At 40.3% G+C, this 15,727-nt stretch overlaps 1 protein-coding gene across 1 annotated transcript in view; it reads left to right on the plus strand.

Annotated features, from left to right (window-relative positions):
- LOC146782752 (extracellular calcium-sensing receptor-like) overlaps nucleotides 1–15,727 on the plus strand; it is a 90,602-nt gene that overhangs the window by 20,090 nt on the left and 54,785 nt on the right. Inside the window, exon 3 of the mRNA XM_085637227.1 lies at nucleotides 2,426–3,247. Within this exon, the coding sequence (XP_085493353.1) occupies nucleotides 2,426–3,247 (822 nt within the window). The remainder of the gene's footprint in view (nucleotides 1–2,425; nucleotides 3,248–15,727) is intronic.

Below are 15,727 nucleotides of genomic sequence, written 5' to 3' on the forward strand. Positions count from 1 at the left end.
TTCCTGGTCTTAAGTTCGGCGCTGCCACCTATTATCGCCACCCTTGATAATAGGTGGCAGCATCGAATTCAATGTTTGTTGCGGTGCAACGCCCACCGCAACACCCACTGCACACCCCCATTCACGCTCTGAAAGTTCTTTCCTGGTGAAACCCATTACAACAGGATTCTCCGTTCCTGTTTACAGAGCCCGCCCTGCAGGGTCGGGGGCCTTTGGTAAAATGGAGGATGTTTTTACATTTAATGGAAAAGGCATGGCCCGCTTTTATGACCACCCCAGCCAGAAGGATTTCCGTGGCTATTTGGTGAGTAGCGTTGAGAAAGGAAGATGAGAGAGGTGATGCCCTCCCTCTGGCAACTCTGCAATCCATATTAATTTACAGCACGCAGCATATGGAGGCACTTTGCAGCATGAATGAATTTAACAGTGTGCACCCCAAGAAATGTCATTACTTTTCGTGACATTGCAGAAACACGCTATTAAGCAATATAAAACTAAGCAGAATGTCACGTTGTGAAAATTTGTAAATATGGTGCATTCTGGGGCGCGTAGTGAATACTATGGGGCATGTGACCACTGGGAGTATACAAAACCACTCACCTGTGAACAAGGCTGTGATAATGCTGAAACATTTAAGGAAGCGAAGAGTAGTTTAAATGCTGCAGCGCAAACAAATAAAGGTCGAGTTTGGATTTAAGTCGGAGTTGGGCTCTGAAAGTTCATTCCTGGTAAAACCCATTACAACAGGATTCTCCGTTCCTGTTTACAGAGCCCGCCCTGCAGGGTCGGGGGCCTTTGGTAAAATGGAGGCTGTTTTAACATATAAAGATATATATATATATAGCACATTTTTCCGGACGTGGCAGAGTTCCCTTCAAAGACGGACACAGACCCAAACTTGGTGCTTACGGTGAAATTTTAATGTTCCTCACCAGTCGCCATTACACGTTTCGGCTCCCTTGAGCCTTGTCACATGACAGTGGTAGGTTTGAACAACGCGATATTTAAAGTGCCAGTGCCATAACAAGTAACTCATCACGTGTGCCTTACATTACTGAACATGGAAGACAGACTAAAAGCATTGCAAATCCTGCTTTCATTCAGGATTGATTCTCAATACATCAAAATATATTTTTTCTCAGATAAAAAATATGACATATTTCGAAATTTGTACATATATGAATGGATCTGTGAAAATCTTATATTGAGACCATAAAATCACAAATGCATTATAAACATTTTGGGTCCATTCATTATTCATGAGAAATGCGTTTTTTTGGTATTGTATTGCCTCGCTTGAAAAATAAGCCTATGAGCTACAATTTACGGGTTAAATCCCTAATGCTGAGTCTATTTTTTCTATGTTCCATCTTTGCAGTCGGCAGCAGTATGAGTTTGGACAATGTAGTGCAAATTGAACCATAAAGTGCTAGTGTTGGTGCAAAAAATAAAATAAAATGAATAAATAAATATATAATTGTGTGCAAATAATTTCTATTCCGATCTATTTCAGTAATATGAATTAATATCCTGGTAGGGATCAATCACGTATTGTTTACAACAAGGAATTTGTTGTAAACGGTATCCATTATAGATGTTATATGGATTAACGACAATCCTGAGATGATAAAATTCTCTTGAAATTTATGTTACCACTCCCCCGCTACTCTCATAACGGGCCCATGGTATTATCCCGGCCTGCTACGAGATCCTAAAAAGCCAGATTATAAGGAATTTGGTGTGAAATTGCTACTATCCGTATATATATAGAGAGAGAGAGATGTGGAATTAAGTAGAGTAAATCTAGCGTTACCTATACTCTCTATGTTCACAATATTTTGATCAATGATATTTGGTAGCACAATGTTTCTGTCATTGATATTTAAACATGCAGCCACAGCTACACCCAGTACTGTTCCTTGTACAATGCCTCCTCTTTGCTGCAGATATTCATTCTGAAGTCCACCTGTGTACCAAATGCTGAAACTTTAGGGTCAGTACATATATGGAAATTGGAGACTGACTGACAGATATGTCCCAATCAGAAGATGTGTCTCCTTTAGAGCCAGTAACCCCAACCAAAGAAGTTGAAGATGTGAGGCCTCTCTCTTGTTTGTGCTTTGTCTGTTTGCTGCTGTCAGTTACTATTAACCCGTGATTCCAGCAGGAGATAAATCCTTAATTTAATTTGCCATCTAAATATTAAATATAAAGTTATGCACAATTGTGTTAATAATAAACAATCCCAAATAATACAGCAATATCAGTTTACTGAGAAAGGGAAGGTGACAGGCAGCCATGTTTAAACAAGTATTCCAGAGTGGGTGGGGATCTGGGATACAGACGTCACTTAGCTGACCATTTGAGCAAATGTACTTTTGAAACTCCAATGTGTTAATATGTTTTTGTTTCTGTTTTCCAAAAGATCAGTTATTTTTCAACAAGTCCACTCCTGAGTGACCGGAACCAATTTCCTTCCTTTTTCCGCACCATCCCCAGCGATGACGTCCAATCCCTTGGGCTGGCCCAATTAGTGATGTACTTTGGATGGACATGGGTCGGGATTTTGGCTGGAGATGATGACTATGGTCAACTGGGCAGTCAACTGGTACAGCAAGAGCTAATCAAGGCAGGCGTTTGTGTGGCATTTATTGAAAACATCCACCTAACCAAAGCTGAAGATAATGCTTTACATATTGTCCAAGTTATCAAAACCTCAGCAGCCAGGGCCATTGTTATCTTCTCATCCACTGTTTACCTGGTTCCTCTCTTGGATGAGATGGTGAAGCAGAATGTAACTGGCAAGATATGGATCGCCAGTGAAGCATGGTCAACATATTCTCTTCTCTCCATCAATAAATTTTCTGAAATACTTACTGGCACAATCGGATTTGCAACCCACAGTGGAAAGATAAAGGGCTATCAAGAGTATTTCACCAGCATTCACCCGGCTACATCCCAAGGAGATATCTTTGTGAAAAGGTTCTGGGAGGAAGCCTTTAGCTGCCACTGGTTGGACCAGACAAATTTCCTGTTACAGGACAACAAGACCAAAATATGTACAGGGGCTGAGAAACTGGAAAATCTTCCAATGGACAGAATAATGGACTTTAGAATTACCTACAATATCTACAAAGCTGTACATGCAACTGCTCTAGCTTTAAACAATCTGAGGATGTGTTTACAAGATGGGGAGCATTTCATTCAAAGGACCTGTGCAAACATCTCAGACTTCCATCCGTGGCAGGTAAATATTACAGCTAAGAAATTATACATCCAACATTCTGGGAATGTTACACAATAGTAAACACATCTCCTTATAGGTCATTACAAAGATACATCACTGCTTTGCACATCGTCCGCAACAACCATGGCCACCATGAATGTGCACATGAGGATAGAGAAAGTTAGAAAATGCTCAGAGACAAAGTGCAACATGGAAGTGCATAGTAAAAATTATGTTGGCAAAGTTAGAATTTACCAACGTCCTCACCTTGACAAAGTTTGCAATAATGAATAAAACATTATTTTGTGTGGTAGAATTATCCAACAACAAAGATTATTTATGAAAAATCTCCAGTTATTTTTTTCTGTAAGAAAATACATGCACTAACAGATCAGGGAAGGACTAGAAGTGGAAGGGGATATTGGTTCTACCTTTGATGGGTATGACCTCTCCTACATACACACAAAAAATATTAATTTTCTGGCACAGATGTGGGACTGACTTTGCTTGGTGCATGGCTTTAACCAACTCTCCCTATAAGGATTCAACCAAAAAATAAACTAACTGGCTTCAATACCACCCAAACCACATAACTCTGACTTTAAACTTAAAAAATAGCATGTCTATTAAATCACAAATCATGTGAATTTTAAATGTTTTCGAGTTTTTAACTGTTTCATTGACACAGAACTACCTGATAAAATGCCTAAGGTTGGCTACCCAAAAAAATGTGTGTACTACTAACAGGGGTCAAAGGTTTGGATGAAAGAACATATCATGCTATATATGCCTTGTTCTAGAGCCGTACAAAAACAGGGTGAGTGGCATGACAGGCAACAGTACCCGATGAACAGTTCTGTAGGTTGCAGGGCAGTCTACTGTGGGCTGTTTGTGGTCTGGTGATCTTGGAGTAATGAGGGCAGTGAGAATCAGGAAGGAAGATCCATGCTGGTAAGGACAGACAACCAGAGTGAGTCAGGGAAACACACTCATGAGGACAGGTTCAGGCAGGCAGAGCAAGAGAGACACGTTACCAAAGGGAGAAGTCTAGAAAGAGATATATAACATTGGAATCTCACAGAATCATATGAACGGATTTGTAGAGGGCCCTTCTACTGAGACGACAGCCCATTGAGTCTACTTCTGTATACACTTGCAGTCTTTGAGAAAACATAAATAGTCAGGGTAGTGCTTGTAAATTCTTGCATAATGGCCACATGTGAACCCTGGCAGCATACATTTCCAGTAAATGCTTGCTTCCCACAGTCAAAAGCAAGCAACAGGAGAACCCTGCAGTCCACACAGTGGGTGCAACGTTATTCCTGAACCAAGAGATAAGAAAAGGATTAGCAGCACTCACCTAGACAGTATGGTAGGACTTGATCAAAAACTATTGATTAACCTGTCAACACTGTCCACTGACCATCGTTTCTTCATGTCAATGATCAGTTAGAGTGATTGCTGAGGGCGTGCATTACTAAAGGTAAAGATATAAATATATTTAAATTGCAGTGACACATTTGTTACCTCTATGGTAATGTGCCTTAAGCAGGGTAAGGTTCTCAGGTTTGAGATGAGCAAAAGTCTACTAAATTCCTTCAAAATACCAAATACTCTGCTTCCAAATATATGTTACTGAAGTATCTAATGTTGCGAAATAATTCTCTCCTGCACAATAGAGTCTGCTCATGACATTGTGAAACCTAAAGTGGTAAAAACTATTCCACACTGCAAAAGAATTAAACGTTCTGTATAGTTATAATTTGCAGGATTGTAAACTTCTACTGTCACACCCCCTTATGCTGACATCATTTGAGCTCTAAGATAAAGAAGGAGCATCGCAAAGACAACAACATTTTCTGATTTGCTCTGTGTGATTCGAGTTTAGTTCCGCTCTACAGATGAGCGCAGCCTTGCAGCTGTGTACCGTTCGGGCAGGCGCATTCACAATACGAAAAAAAATTAGGTGGGACGATCACCCAGGTTCTTGCATTGGCAGAAGCCACACAGCCCCCTTCAACAAACATTCTGCAGGTCCCTGCCAAGTTTAGTAGCAATGAAAATTGGATGGAGATGCCAGAAGCTAGAAACGAGAGAGAATGCAGAGACTGAGATTGGGTAATCTGTTTGCTGTATCGCCTAATAGGAAGATGCGCTTTAAATAGGACGGAAAGTTCCAAATCATTAAGTAGTGGGCCTGATACTCAAAGGACTTTACTTTTGTAAAGTCATTGGAGAAGCTTATGCAAATGCAAGATCATCTTTCTCATTGCACCAAAGAAAACCAAAAAAGAATTAGCAAAGCTAATCTGTTTTGACAGTAAAAGGTGGAGCTTTTGGCTTTGCCTGATTTCATTCGTTTAAGCTGATGCCAAAATGGCCAAGTGCATAACACACATGGGGATGCATGGGCACTGATCTTGATATGGGCTTTCTATTGAAGATTAAAATGGCGGCAGATAAGTACACATGTGTTTTGTGATCCTTGTGTTCACATGAAGCTCTTTCAATATGACCACCAGAGCACATGCATGAACATATGCCATGATGTACCAGCGGCCATGTTGGCATTTTTAATTTGACATTCCAACATGGCTGATAGTCATTTTAAAGTTTAAAGATAGCATTTCTTACATATTTATAATAAAATAACCATGAAGCATTAATCAGATAAAACTATTACACTTAATAAACATCTTATAACAAGAGATTGCTTAAACAAACAGAAAATATAAGGAAAGAAAAAGGGGAAAGAAACAGAAAATGAATGTTTACACAGGAATGTTGTAAATATTATTACACAAATAAATGTCATTGCTTATTATATATAAACCTGTTGAATAATAAGAGTATGCATATACTTGCAGTGAAATTGACAGTGATACAAAATAAAGGGGTTTGGGTGCTTCCTCAATTTGTTGTGTATGTAAATTAACAGATTGAACAGGAGGGTTTAGGAAAATTGTCACTAAAGACCAGAGAGTATCTCTTAAATTGCAAGGGAAACAGGGTTGACATGTACTCTGTCAAGTCTATGGTATACCAAATACCATACCACCATGATTTATATGAGATGTTAGAGGAGTCCTGCTAGGATTTAGTGATGTGTTGGAAGGCAACTGCAATTAATAAATCTAGAATATGAACCCTTACTGAAAAAATGACCAATCATCAGATAGACCCCCTAAAAGTATTTGTTTTTAAATTCAAGGGTATGTGAGAATGAAAAATGGTGTGTTTCTGTTTCCACACATTCATCCAAAATTGAAAATTGGGAGGAAATTCAAACTGCATATGTTTTAGGTCAGAGAAATTGATATTACATGACCAATAAGAGGTAGGGTTACATGATTTCATCTTATGTAAAGCAAGTGGGGTCATGTAAATAAAAAATACAGTTTGAGTGGTATTGACTGTGATAGAGGTCTTTTGTATTTGTTGCCAAATATTATTCCATAAAGAAATGGGAAAAGAGAAACCTAAATCTCTCTCACGTTGTAGGTCATCTGCCATCTTATCACAGCTATCTGGAGAAGTGGTAGTGATATTATAAATATGTAATGAGGAAGGGGAGAACAAAAAGACTGTTGCTATTTAAGGAATAGTATTCTCAGATAAGTTAGTGGGAGAAAACTGTGGAAGTACTATGTAAATCACAGATGATTAAACACATTTGGTATGATTGATCCCTATCTGGAAGATACAATATGAATATAGGACGTAGAAGTTTTGAGGATGGGGAGGGATATAGAAGGAAGTTTCAGGAAAAATGTGCTAAAAGCAAAGGGATGAATAAAAGATATCTCAAGATCCACTCATAGAGTCAAGGATAATGATTCACTTTCACAAATAATAAAGGGGGACTGTTTTAGAAAGAATGCAGTGTTATAAGATCAGAATTCTTTAAAAGTAACCCCTCCCATTTGCTTAGGCAGTTTACGTTTTAGAAGATACGTTATCATAGGAAAGCTGAGAGGATATAATATATTTCGTTAATTGATACAGGGAATATTTATCCAATGAAAGTGAAAGGAAATAAAGTCTGAGTGAAAACACAATCAAATACGTGGTAGAATTTCACATTTATCAGAGTGTAATTTGTAGACTGATAGAGAAGCAAAATTGGCGATTTCTCTCAGAAAAGCTGGTAATGAAGTTTGCGTTTGAGACATGAAATGAAGAATATCATAGGCATATATGGCACGTTTTAACTGTTTATCTCCCTATCTGAACCCGTGGATGTTAGGATTTTGATGCATTTTAGATAAGAAGGATTCCAAGGCAACCCTGTCTGATGCCTTGGTGTAGAGAAAAAGGTGAGGATGTGAAAGCATTTACTAAATGGAGGCTTTAGGAAAAGAATATAAAAGAGATACTAAATGAAGAACCTTTGGACCAAACCCAAACTAAAAGAGAGAGAGGTGAAAATAAAAGACCAGTTTATGCGGTCAAATGACTTTTCAGCATCCAAGGACATAGTGGCTAACAAGTGTTTATAAGATTTGGATTTACTGAGAATGTTAAAAAATAATCTAGTATTCTCAGAGATGAGTCGGCCTTTAATAAAGCCTGATTGATCTCTCCCAACGAGTTTAGGGAGTATAGGATCAAGTTGTGGGCCAGAACCTTTGCAAAAATGTAATCTGAGTTAACTAATGGAAATTGGTCTATAGTTTTTACAAAGTTTAGGGTCTTTATTTTCTTTAGGTATTAGACATATCAGGGCATCTTGAAAAGAACCTCCCATTGTACCAGAGGATGTGAACTAAATAAAAAGTTGGTTTAGTTTGGGAATTAAAAATGTAGAGTAGTGGAGATAAATTTCTATAGGAAAACCATCAGGACGTGGAGCTTTACATTTCCTAGTGTGTTAGGTGGCAATGCGGATGCCACCAAGAGTGATATCAACCTCCAGAGGTGAAAAACCTATCTCACTATTTGAAGTTGCTGTAATGGAAGATAAATAATGAAAAATGTTTTCTTGGCAAGGGGCTGAGTCAGGAGTATAAAAATGTTGGTAGTAATGAGCAAATTCAGTTAAGATAACTTCATTTTTGTGGACCATGGTGCCAGTGGCACGTAAAATAGAATCCACTTTGACGCAATCTTTCTTGATTTTAAGATATATTTTCCAGCTTTGTTTTGACCTCCCTAGTATTTAGCACTGGACTTAAGAAGATAAGATGCAGCATCCTCCGTTGAGAGCTTATTTGGCTTTGATCATTTCATCCAACAACACTTTCAAATTGGAAGTATAGTACATATGTTCTAATTTTTATATAATTCATAAGTTGGGGTGATTTTCTAGAAGAAAGTCTTTTCTTGTGAGAGACAAAAGAGAGAATACAATCCCTGGAGGCAGCCTTGATAGAATCCCAAACACACTGTGTGGGAGACCTCTAGTGTTTCATTGATTTAAAAAAGAGTTAATCAGAAATTCCTCAATCCTATGGATGAAAACAGGATCAAGCAGAAGAGCATTACTGAATCTCCACATTTGTTACTTTTACCAACACCAACAGGAAGAAGGTATAATGCAATGTGATGGGAGCATAATTAGATATCAAAATAGGACAAATTTCTACATATGAAATGTGTTGTGATAGAGGTTCGGAAACAAACAGATAGTCAATACTAAATTGGGTGAAATGTACAGGAGTAAAAAAGGTATACTCTTATAAAGTAGAGTTGGTTAGTCTCAAGTGCCAACTATAGATCTCTGGGTTATGGTGAAGATACATTCTGAATGCAGATATGAAGGAATAAATGTAGATTTGTATTTTCAGTCAAGAAAGAGGTCCATATCCATGCTACAGTCACAACCTAAATCAAAAAGTCTTCTGAAATTGACATTAATTTAGACAGGACATGGGCCCCTCATTAAATTTAATTGATGGAAAAGAGAGTGGGGATAGAAGCAACGGACTAACAGTGACAGGTAAATAGCGTGCATGCAGTGGAGGCGATGCTTGGATGGGGAAACATCCTTTAGGACAAAGCCCTAATCACGAAGTGCCTTCACAGCGCCAGCAACAGAATGAATGCATCTTAAGCACACATTCATTCTGCATAAAAGTCGTTACAACGACTTACTTTGGGGGGTGTTGCGCATTAGTGGAATGGTGTTGGAATTAAAGTCCAACACCTTCCCTGCTATTGCGCAGACTGGAGTTGGAATAGTAAATTAAACTATTCCAAAATCCAGCACCCCCCTTAGGCAAGTTTTTATAATGACTTGCATGCAGTACAAATGCGTGCTAACGACACGTTTGTTCTAATGATGGCATTCCCAAGACATGCGGAATACATCATACATTCACTGAGAAGTCAGGATTTATAAGTGGACAGGGAACAACCCACTAAAAAAGTACAGATTTTTTAAATTGAAAAGACAAATGTTCCCTCAGGTCATCACTAGAAGGATGCAGCTTATCCATTCAGAAAACTGTGAGACTGAAATGTTTCTGGACTGGAAAAACACAAATAGGAAGGAGATCCAGTGAATAAAGAGCAAAGACCTGAGGTAGACAACAAAGTTATCAGGGGCGGCTGGTGGAATTTTAAACTGGTGAGGCATAAGCAGAACAAATTAAAGTATGCGAGCGAGCGCAGCGGGCGAGCCCGACGGCAATAAGGGGGTGTTCTCTCCCGGGAAGATTTTTAAAAAAATTTGCATCTTTTTGGTGCGATTTTCAGCACTTTTTCTGTGATAAATGGACTGAAAGTTCAGTTCTTCTAGGCATTCATAGAAGAAAACTCATACATTATTTCAGAGAATTTCTGGGTTGCCAAGCAAGTCTGACTTCTGAAGAGGGCTAGGGTACTAAGCAAGACTGCTTTGGCTCTACCCTTTCCAATAGAAAACACTAGTTAGCAATGTGAACAAGTTCAATGGACAAATCTATATATACACAATATAGCGAACTATTTCAATGGTCCCATAAAAGAAACCCATTCAAAAGAAACTCATATTTCCCAAGACACACTAGACTCCGAACTAATCAATGGGTCTGGCATTCACAAATTGGCTATACACTACAGGTTCCCTCGATACCGTGCAGTAATCGTTTCCTTCCTCTAAGTGAAATTCTGTGTTTTAAGTTAGAACATTGTGGAAATATGGATTTTTCTGGTCAGTTATGTCCCCTATCTTGGACCCCAACGGTTCTATGCGCATGTTACAAGTACATGTATGTTCCCTCCAGTTCCAGTTATGAAGACGCAAATACATGTGCGTCCACCGTTAACATGTCCTCTTTCAGATCTGCCATGAATGGGCCGGATATTCCATTCCTAAGTACGAAAGGCCACCGCCTTTATATGGTTCACTTATGCCATTTTACAGTCCAGGCAAGTAGGCCCTGATTCTGTCATCAAGCTTTTCTGCCTTCTGCATCTGAAAGCTCCAGTCTGAGCCTGCATCTGTGACCATGAACTTTGTCTCATCCTCTGCACGGCTCACAGTGCCCGACATCAGCTTGCTGCCTGCCAAGAACTGTATTTCACCTTCGAAATTATCTGCTCCGTTCCCTGCCCAATGCATTCCTGTCTAGTAGTTTAAGTAAACATTCTGCCAGCTACCGAGCAGAGGCCCGGCTTCTCTGTCTTTATACAAGTAATTCATAGCCCTATTACCATGGAAGACTTCTGCCCTCGCATCTAGTGTAGACACTTAGACGCTTGTACACGCACTAACAGTCAGTATAGTCAGTATAGAATAAGATTCTACTCTAAAAGACCTCTCTTTTGGATAACATAGTTCTTTAAACATAGGATGTTAGATATGATTTGGGATTAGGTTGACTTGACCCTCCAGACATCTGTCGCCACATGTAGAGCTAAATGTCAAGTCCCCTTCACCCCCTAGTCGCACGTCAATCACACGTCATGCTGCTGTGCGCGCATTTCTGCCAAGTATTTCTGCTGACATTGCGAAATTCTTTCATGGAACCACCCTATTATGACATCACATCTGATGACGTTCTTTAGTCACACCCAGTTACACCTACTTTTGCTACGTATGTATGTTTTATCCACACTATCAATTGTTACGCCTCTCGCATTTGCTTCACTGTAATGCCTATTGTATAAAAGTAATTACTTATCAATAAATTATGTACTTCACTTCCTGAGCCTCCGTGGTGATGGAACCTGGAGTCCACGATTTCGAAATCGTCCATTGGAATAAAGCCCGTTCCTAACCTCTAATACCACGGATTCTGCCTCTTATTTATTGAGCTATTTTTATTATGTTCTGTATCAAATTAAGTCCCGGTAATTAAATTATTTACCACAAGAATGGCGCCCGAACAGGGACACTTTCTCATCTCACGCGCCGGCGGTGCGTTGCAGGCCCGGTCTCCTGCCACAGCTGGACGGACAACAACGCGTACCAGCAGGATTTCCTGTATCTCCCTCCGGTCAAGCGGGGGCGACTGAGGCTGCGATCAACACCCAGACGAGGCGGTGAGAAGTGCGAAGTATCCCGACCAGAGCCTAGCTGAGAGAGCAAGATCCGAGGTATACAGAGGCCCACCAGGTTTCCGATGTCCCGAAGTGTCCGAAGTTTTCGAGTCGAGTCCAGTCCGGTCCAGTTCAGTTCAGTTCCGTTCCGAGGCCTTCCGTTCCGAGCTACCCGGTGAGTACCATTACTGGGGAGGCGTTCTGGCGTGCACATAAGTTGTGCCGATCCAGACGGGTTTGGGTACACAAATCCGGTCTGCACTGTTTTAGCAGTGTATCTGTACTGTTTAGCAGTATATCTAGTATATCAAGTATATAAATTCAGAATAATTCCGTTAATGTCGAGAATTATGTTTTGTGATTAAGTTTTCTTAGATCGTCATCTCCATTGTTGCTCATTTAAAATGTTAAATGTTAAATGTATTAATACGTCCTGCATATTGTGGTGTGAATGACTGTTCATTATCGTGGTTTATTGTATTAAGTTTGTTCAAGACCAAGTATCAGACCAGTTCTCAATATGCCGCTCTTTTCGAAACTAAGACAGATCACAACTAGAAAAGGGGTACTCGAAGAAGCTGTTCCCATCCCTCCTAGGGACACTCCAGGGTACTTCATGTATCATAAACACGGCTTAGACGCTATATTATTTCTTGACCTATGGGTAGACTACACTAAGGAATTACCAGAAAGTCAGAGGTGGCCCGCAGCTGGGACCTGGGATGCAGATTGCATCGTGAAAGTAGAGGAAGAATTATGGAAAAGGAAAGTCAGACAGTCACAGAAAGACGCCATTGAATTATGGCGTAAAGAATCGTATAGACGGACAGAAAAAGCACGTAGACAGGAAGAGAAGAGTAAAGAGAATTCAAATGAAGTCCGAGAAAATCTGTTAATTGAGGAAGGTACACGAGTGAAATCAGAACAAGTAGACAGACAAAGAAATGCCCTTATGAAGGGTATGTATCCCCTTCTGGCCGAGGGATTACCTAAGGCTACTCCGGGGATACCAAAAGACTTGCCACCCCCATTATTTCCAATAAAAGTACATCCTAAGGGGCATCCTAGAACCGCAGAAGATGTTTTTCTTTCCTCATATTTAGATGATGCAGCTCCCGAGTATGCTAACCCCGCCCCACATAGACCGTCGGCCGGGGAGGTTCAACGCCAAGATCCTGTATCTGTATCTCTACAACAACAAAACCTGACACAAAATCCGGCAAGCACGTCCGTTTCCACATCTGTTCCTACAGCTACTTCTATAGCTGTGTCCACACCTATAGTTGCTGTATCGCGTTCTACGAATCCTTTCACGCCCGATACTCCAGACGGGGCTACTGGAGGTGCTACCAACATTTTTTCTACGCCACCCAGAGTAAATAAACTTACCTTTCTAGAGTCAGCACATCCACGTACCCCCAAACTCATAAATGCCCGCACGCTTAAGGAACTTCTAGTAGATTGTAGATATGACCCTGTGCCCGGCAAAGAGGACGAAATGATCATGGCATCATTACGTATCAGACGAGCCGCGGTGTATTTAGGGAAGTTACCAGGAATGACTGTGCATCTAGATAATATATATCATTATGTCCAAACAGGGCGAGATTCTGAATGTATTAACAGAGCTATGGAATACCAGAAAGTGGAGGTACAGGGGGAACTGCTACGTTTCCTCATAAATTGTGTGATCAGAAATCAAGACCGACCGGGGGTAGATCCGGAAATAATGCAAACTCTTACCAGATGGAGCCAGAATATATCAGAAGGGAGACATGATAGGCAAAAATGTATAATAGCCATGTGCAGAAAGATCCGTAAAGAAATAGAACGCCTACACGAAGAAAGATTAGCGGTAGACCAGTTTGAACAAAACGAGGAGGAGGAAGGATCAGGACCGTCCACAGGACAGTCAGAAACCATAGCCTATGTAGGTAGAGGAAGATCTTGTAATAGTACTAGATGTTTTACTGACCCGATACGTCCGATATGTCCAGATAATAACAGGAATTTCCAAACACCTATAATAAATATGAGGTCCCCCGAGCATTCGTTCCAAGCCGCTGACAAATTACTGCGAGAACGAAGGGGTTATCATTTACTCGATTCTATGGATGAACAAGAATTAGCCAGGTCAGCCGTTCATTGGGTTGACAGTCCCGGAAAATATGGTGATGATACAGTAGCACACACATTTTTGAACCTCACCCCAGATGAACAGCGTTTAGCTGGGATTTATATGATTCAACAACTTCTTATACTATATAAAAGCCAACATTCAGATCCTGGTCCCTTACCTGATATATTGACTGAATTACTCACGAATAGATGGAGAGGTTCAGGTACTAAGTTAATTAAGGAAATACTAGAATCCAGAAAGCAGTACATTCTTTTTGTATGTCCAGAACATGTTTCACTGCCCATCAAGGAAAGACCGATGTATTACATGGACAGACAGAACCCCTTACGAGAAGTACACCCAATAAAGGGCGAGGACAATCAGTTTAAACGTGTATATGTATATACGCCCATATCGAAAATAGAATTGTTAGAAATGAAGAAAGTGGTACCCAGTCATGACAAAGACCCAGCGGGTTTCCACCGAGAAATTAAAGACATGTTACTCATGGGAGAGTATACCTATCCCGACATTATGACAATATTAAAGGTATTAATGCCTGCTGGCATTTATGAAAAACTTAAGGAAAAGGAGTGGGAGGTAGGAGACCAAAAGATAGATTGGACAGCATTAGAAAATGAAGAAAAGGCCCGAGGTCCAGGTTCGGGGCTTGGGGACAAAACTAAAGCACTACCAGGTTTACTAGTACAGGTACTGCCACGTTTATTAACTACAAAAAAGGAAGACTGGGGTGCAATCTCAGCCTGTAAACAAAAGCAAGATGAAGACACTAGTGATTTCTATGCCCGATTCGAAAAATGTTTTGGTATAAATAGTGGTATAAAAGCAAGTAGCGAGTCATACCCACATCTGTTTGTGACAAAATTAGTTGAAAATTCCTTGCCTCAAGTGAAGAATAGAGTATTAAAATTCGAGAGTACCTGGCAAGGTAATACCCCATCACAAATGTTACAAATGTTACAGTATCATTACAATAGAATTAGAGAAGAACAAGAACATGAACAAAGACGCATGAAAGACACAAAAATGAAAATGCTAGTCTCCCAGACAGTTCCAGCTGAAGGTCATAAAAAGGGTACGACACAGTCCGGTGATTCAGCAGGACCTGTAAAAGGGACATGCAACTATTGTAAACAACCAGGTCATTACATACACGATTGCCCAGTCTTGAAGCGTAATATCGCCACAGGTAAAACACAAGAAAGACCACGGCCACCTAGACAGGATCAGAATGAACAAGGAGCACCGCAGCATGCACAGTCCATGCCAGCTCCACAACAGTCTATACAGTTTGTGCCAGCTGCACCAGCGCTGCCGGCTGCTGCCACACAAACCACGACACGACAGCTGTACCAGACCGCACAGTATGACTATCCTGATTATCAACGATACGCATGAACCAGCCTAGAGAGGGAAGTTGACTTACCCCTTATCGAGGTCCCTGTAGACCAAGAAGGACCTTATGTACATAGTGAATTATTAGGCCAAGATAGAAAATTTTTACTTGATACAGGGGCAAGTCGAACAACTATAAAACGTAGTGAAGTTCCAGGGGCACCCCTCTCAGGCTCACAGAATATTTCCCTTGGTTTTTCAGGAAAACCTATTGTTAATGAAGTATCACAGCCCCTTCCACTTACGATAGGACCCTTGACCAGAACTACAGATTTATTGCTTACTAAATCATGTCCAGAAAACTTGTTAGGTATAAAAACACTGAAGGCTCTAGGAGCTATAATATGTTGTTCTCTGGAAGGAGTAAGATTGTTTTTACGTGATTTCAAAGGTCACTATGTGTCTCGAGATATGGATTCCCGACTGCAGACTTTACCCCCACATTTATGGGCACAAGGCCCTACAGATGTTGGTTGCATGAACATTACACCATATCGAGTCAC

The sequence above is a fragment of the Triturus cristatus genome, chromosome 12, assembly GCF_964204655.1.
Source record: "Triturus cristatus chromosome 12, aTriCri1.1, whole genome shotgun sequence".
Lineage (NCBI taxonomy): Eukaryota > Metazoa > Chordata > Amphibia > Caudata > Salamandridae > Triturus > Triturus cristatus.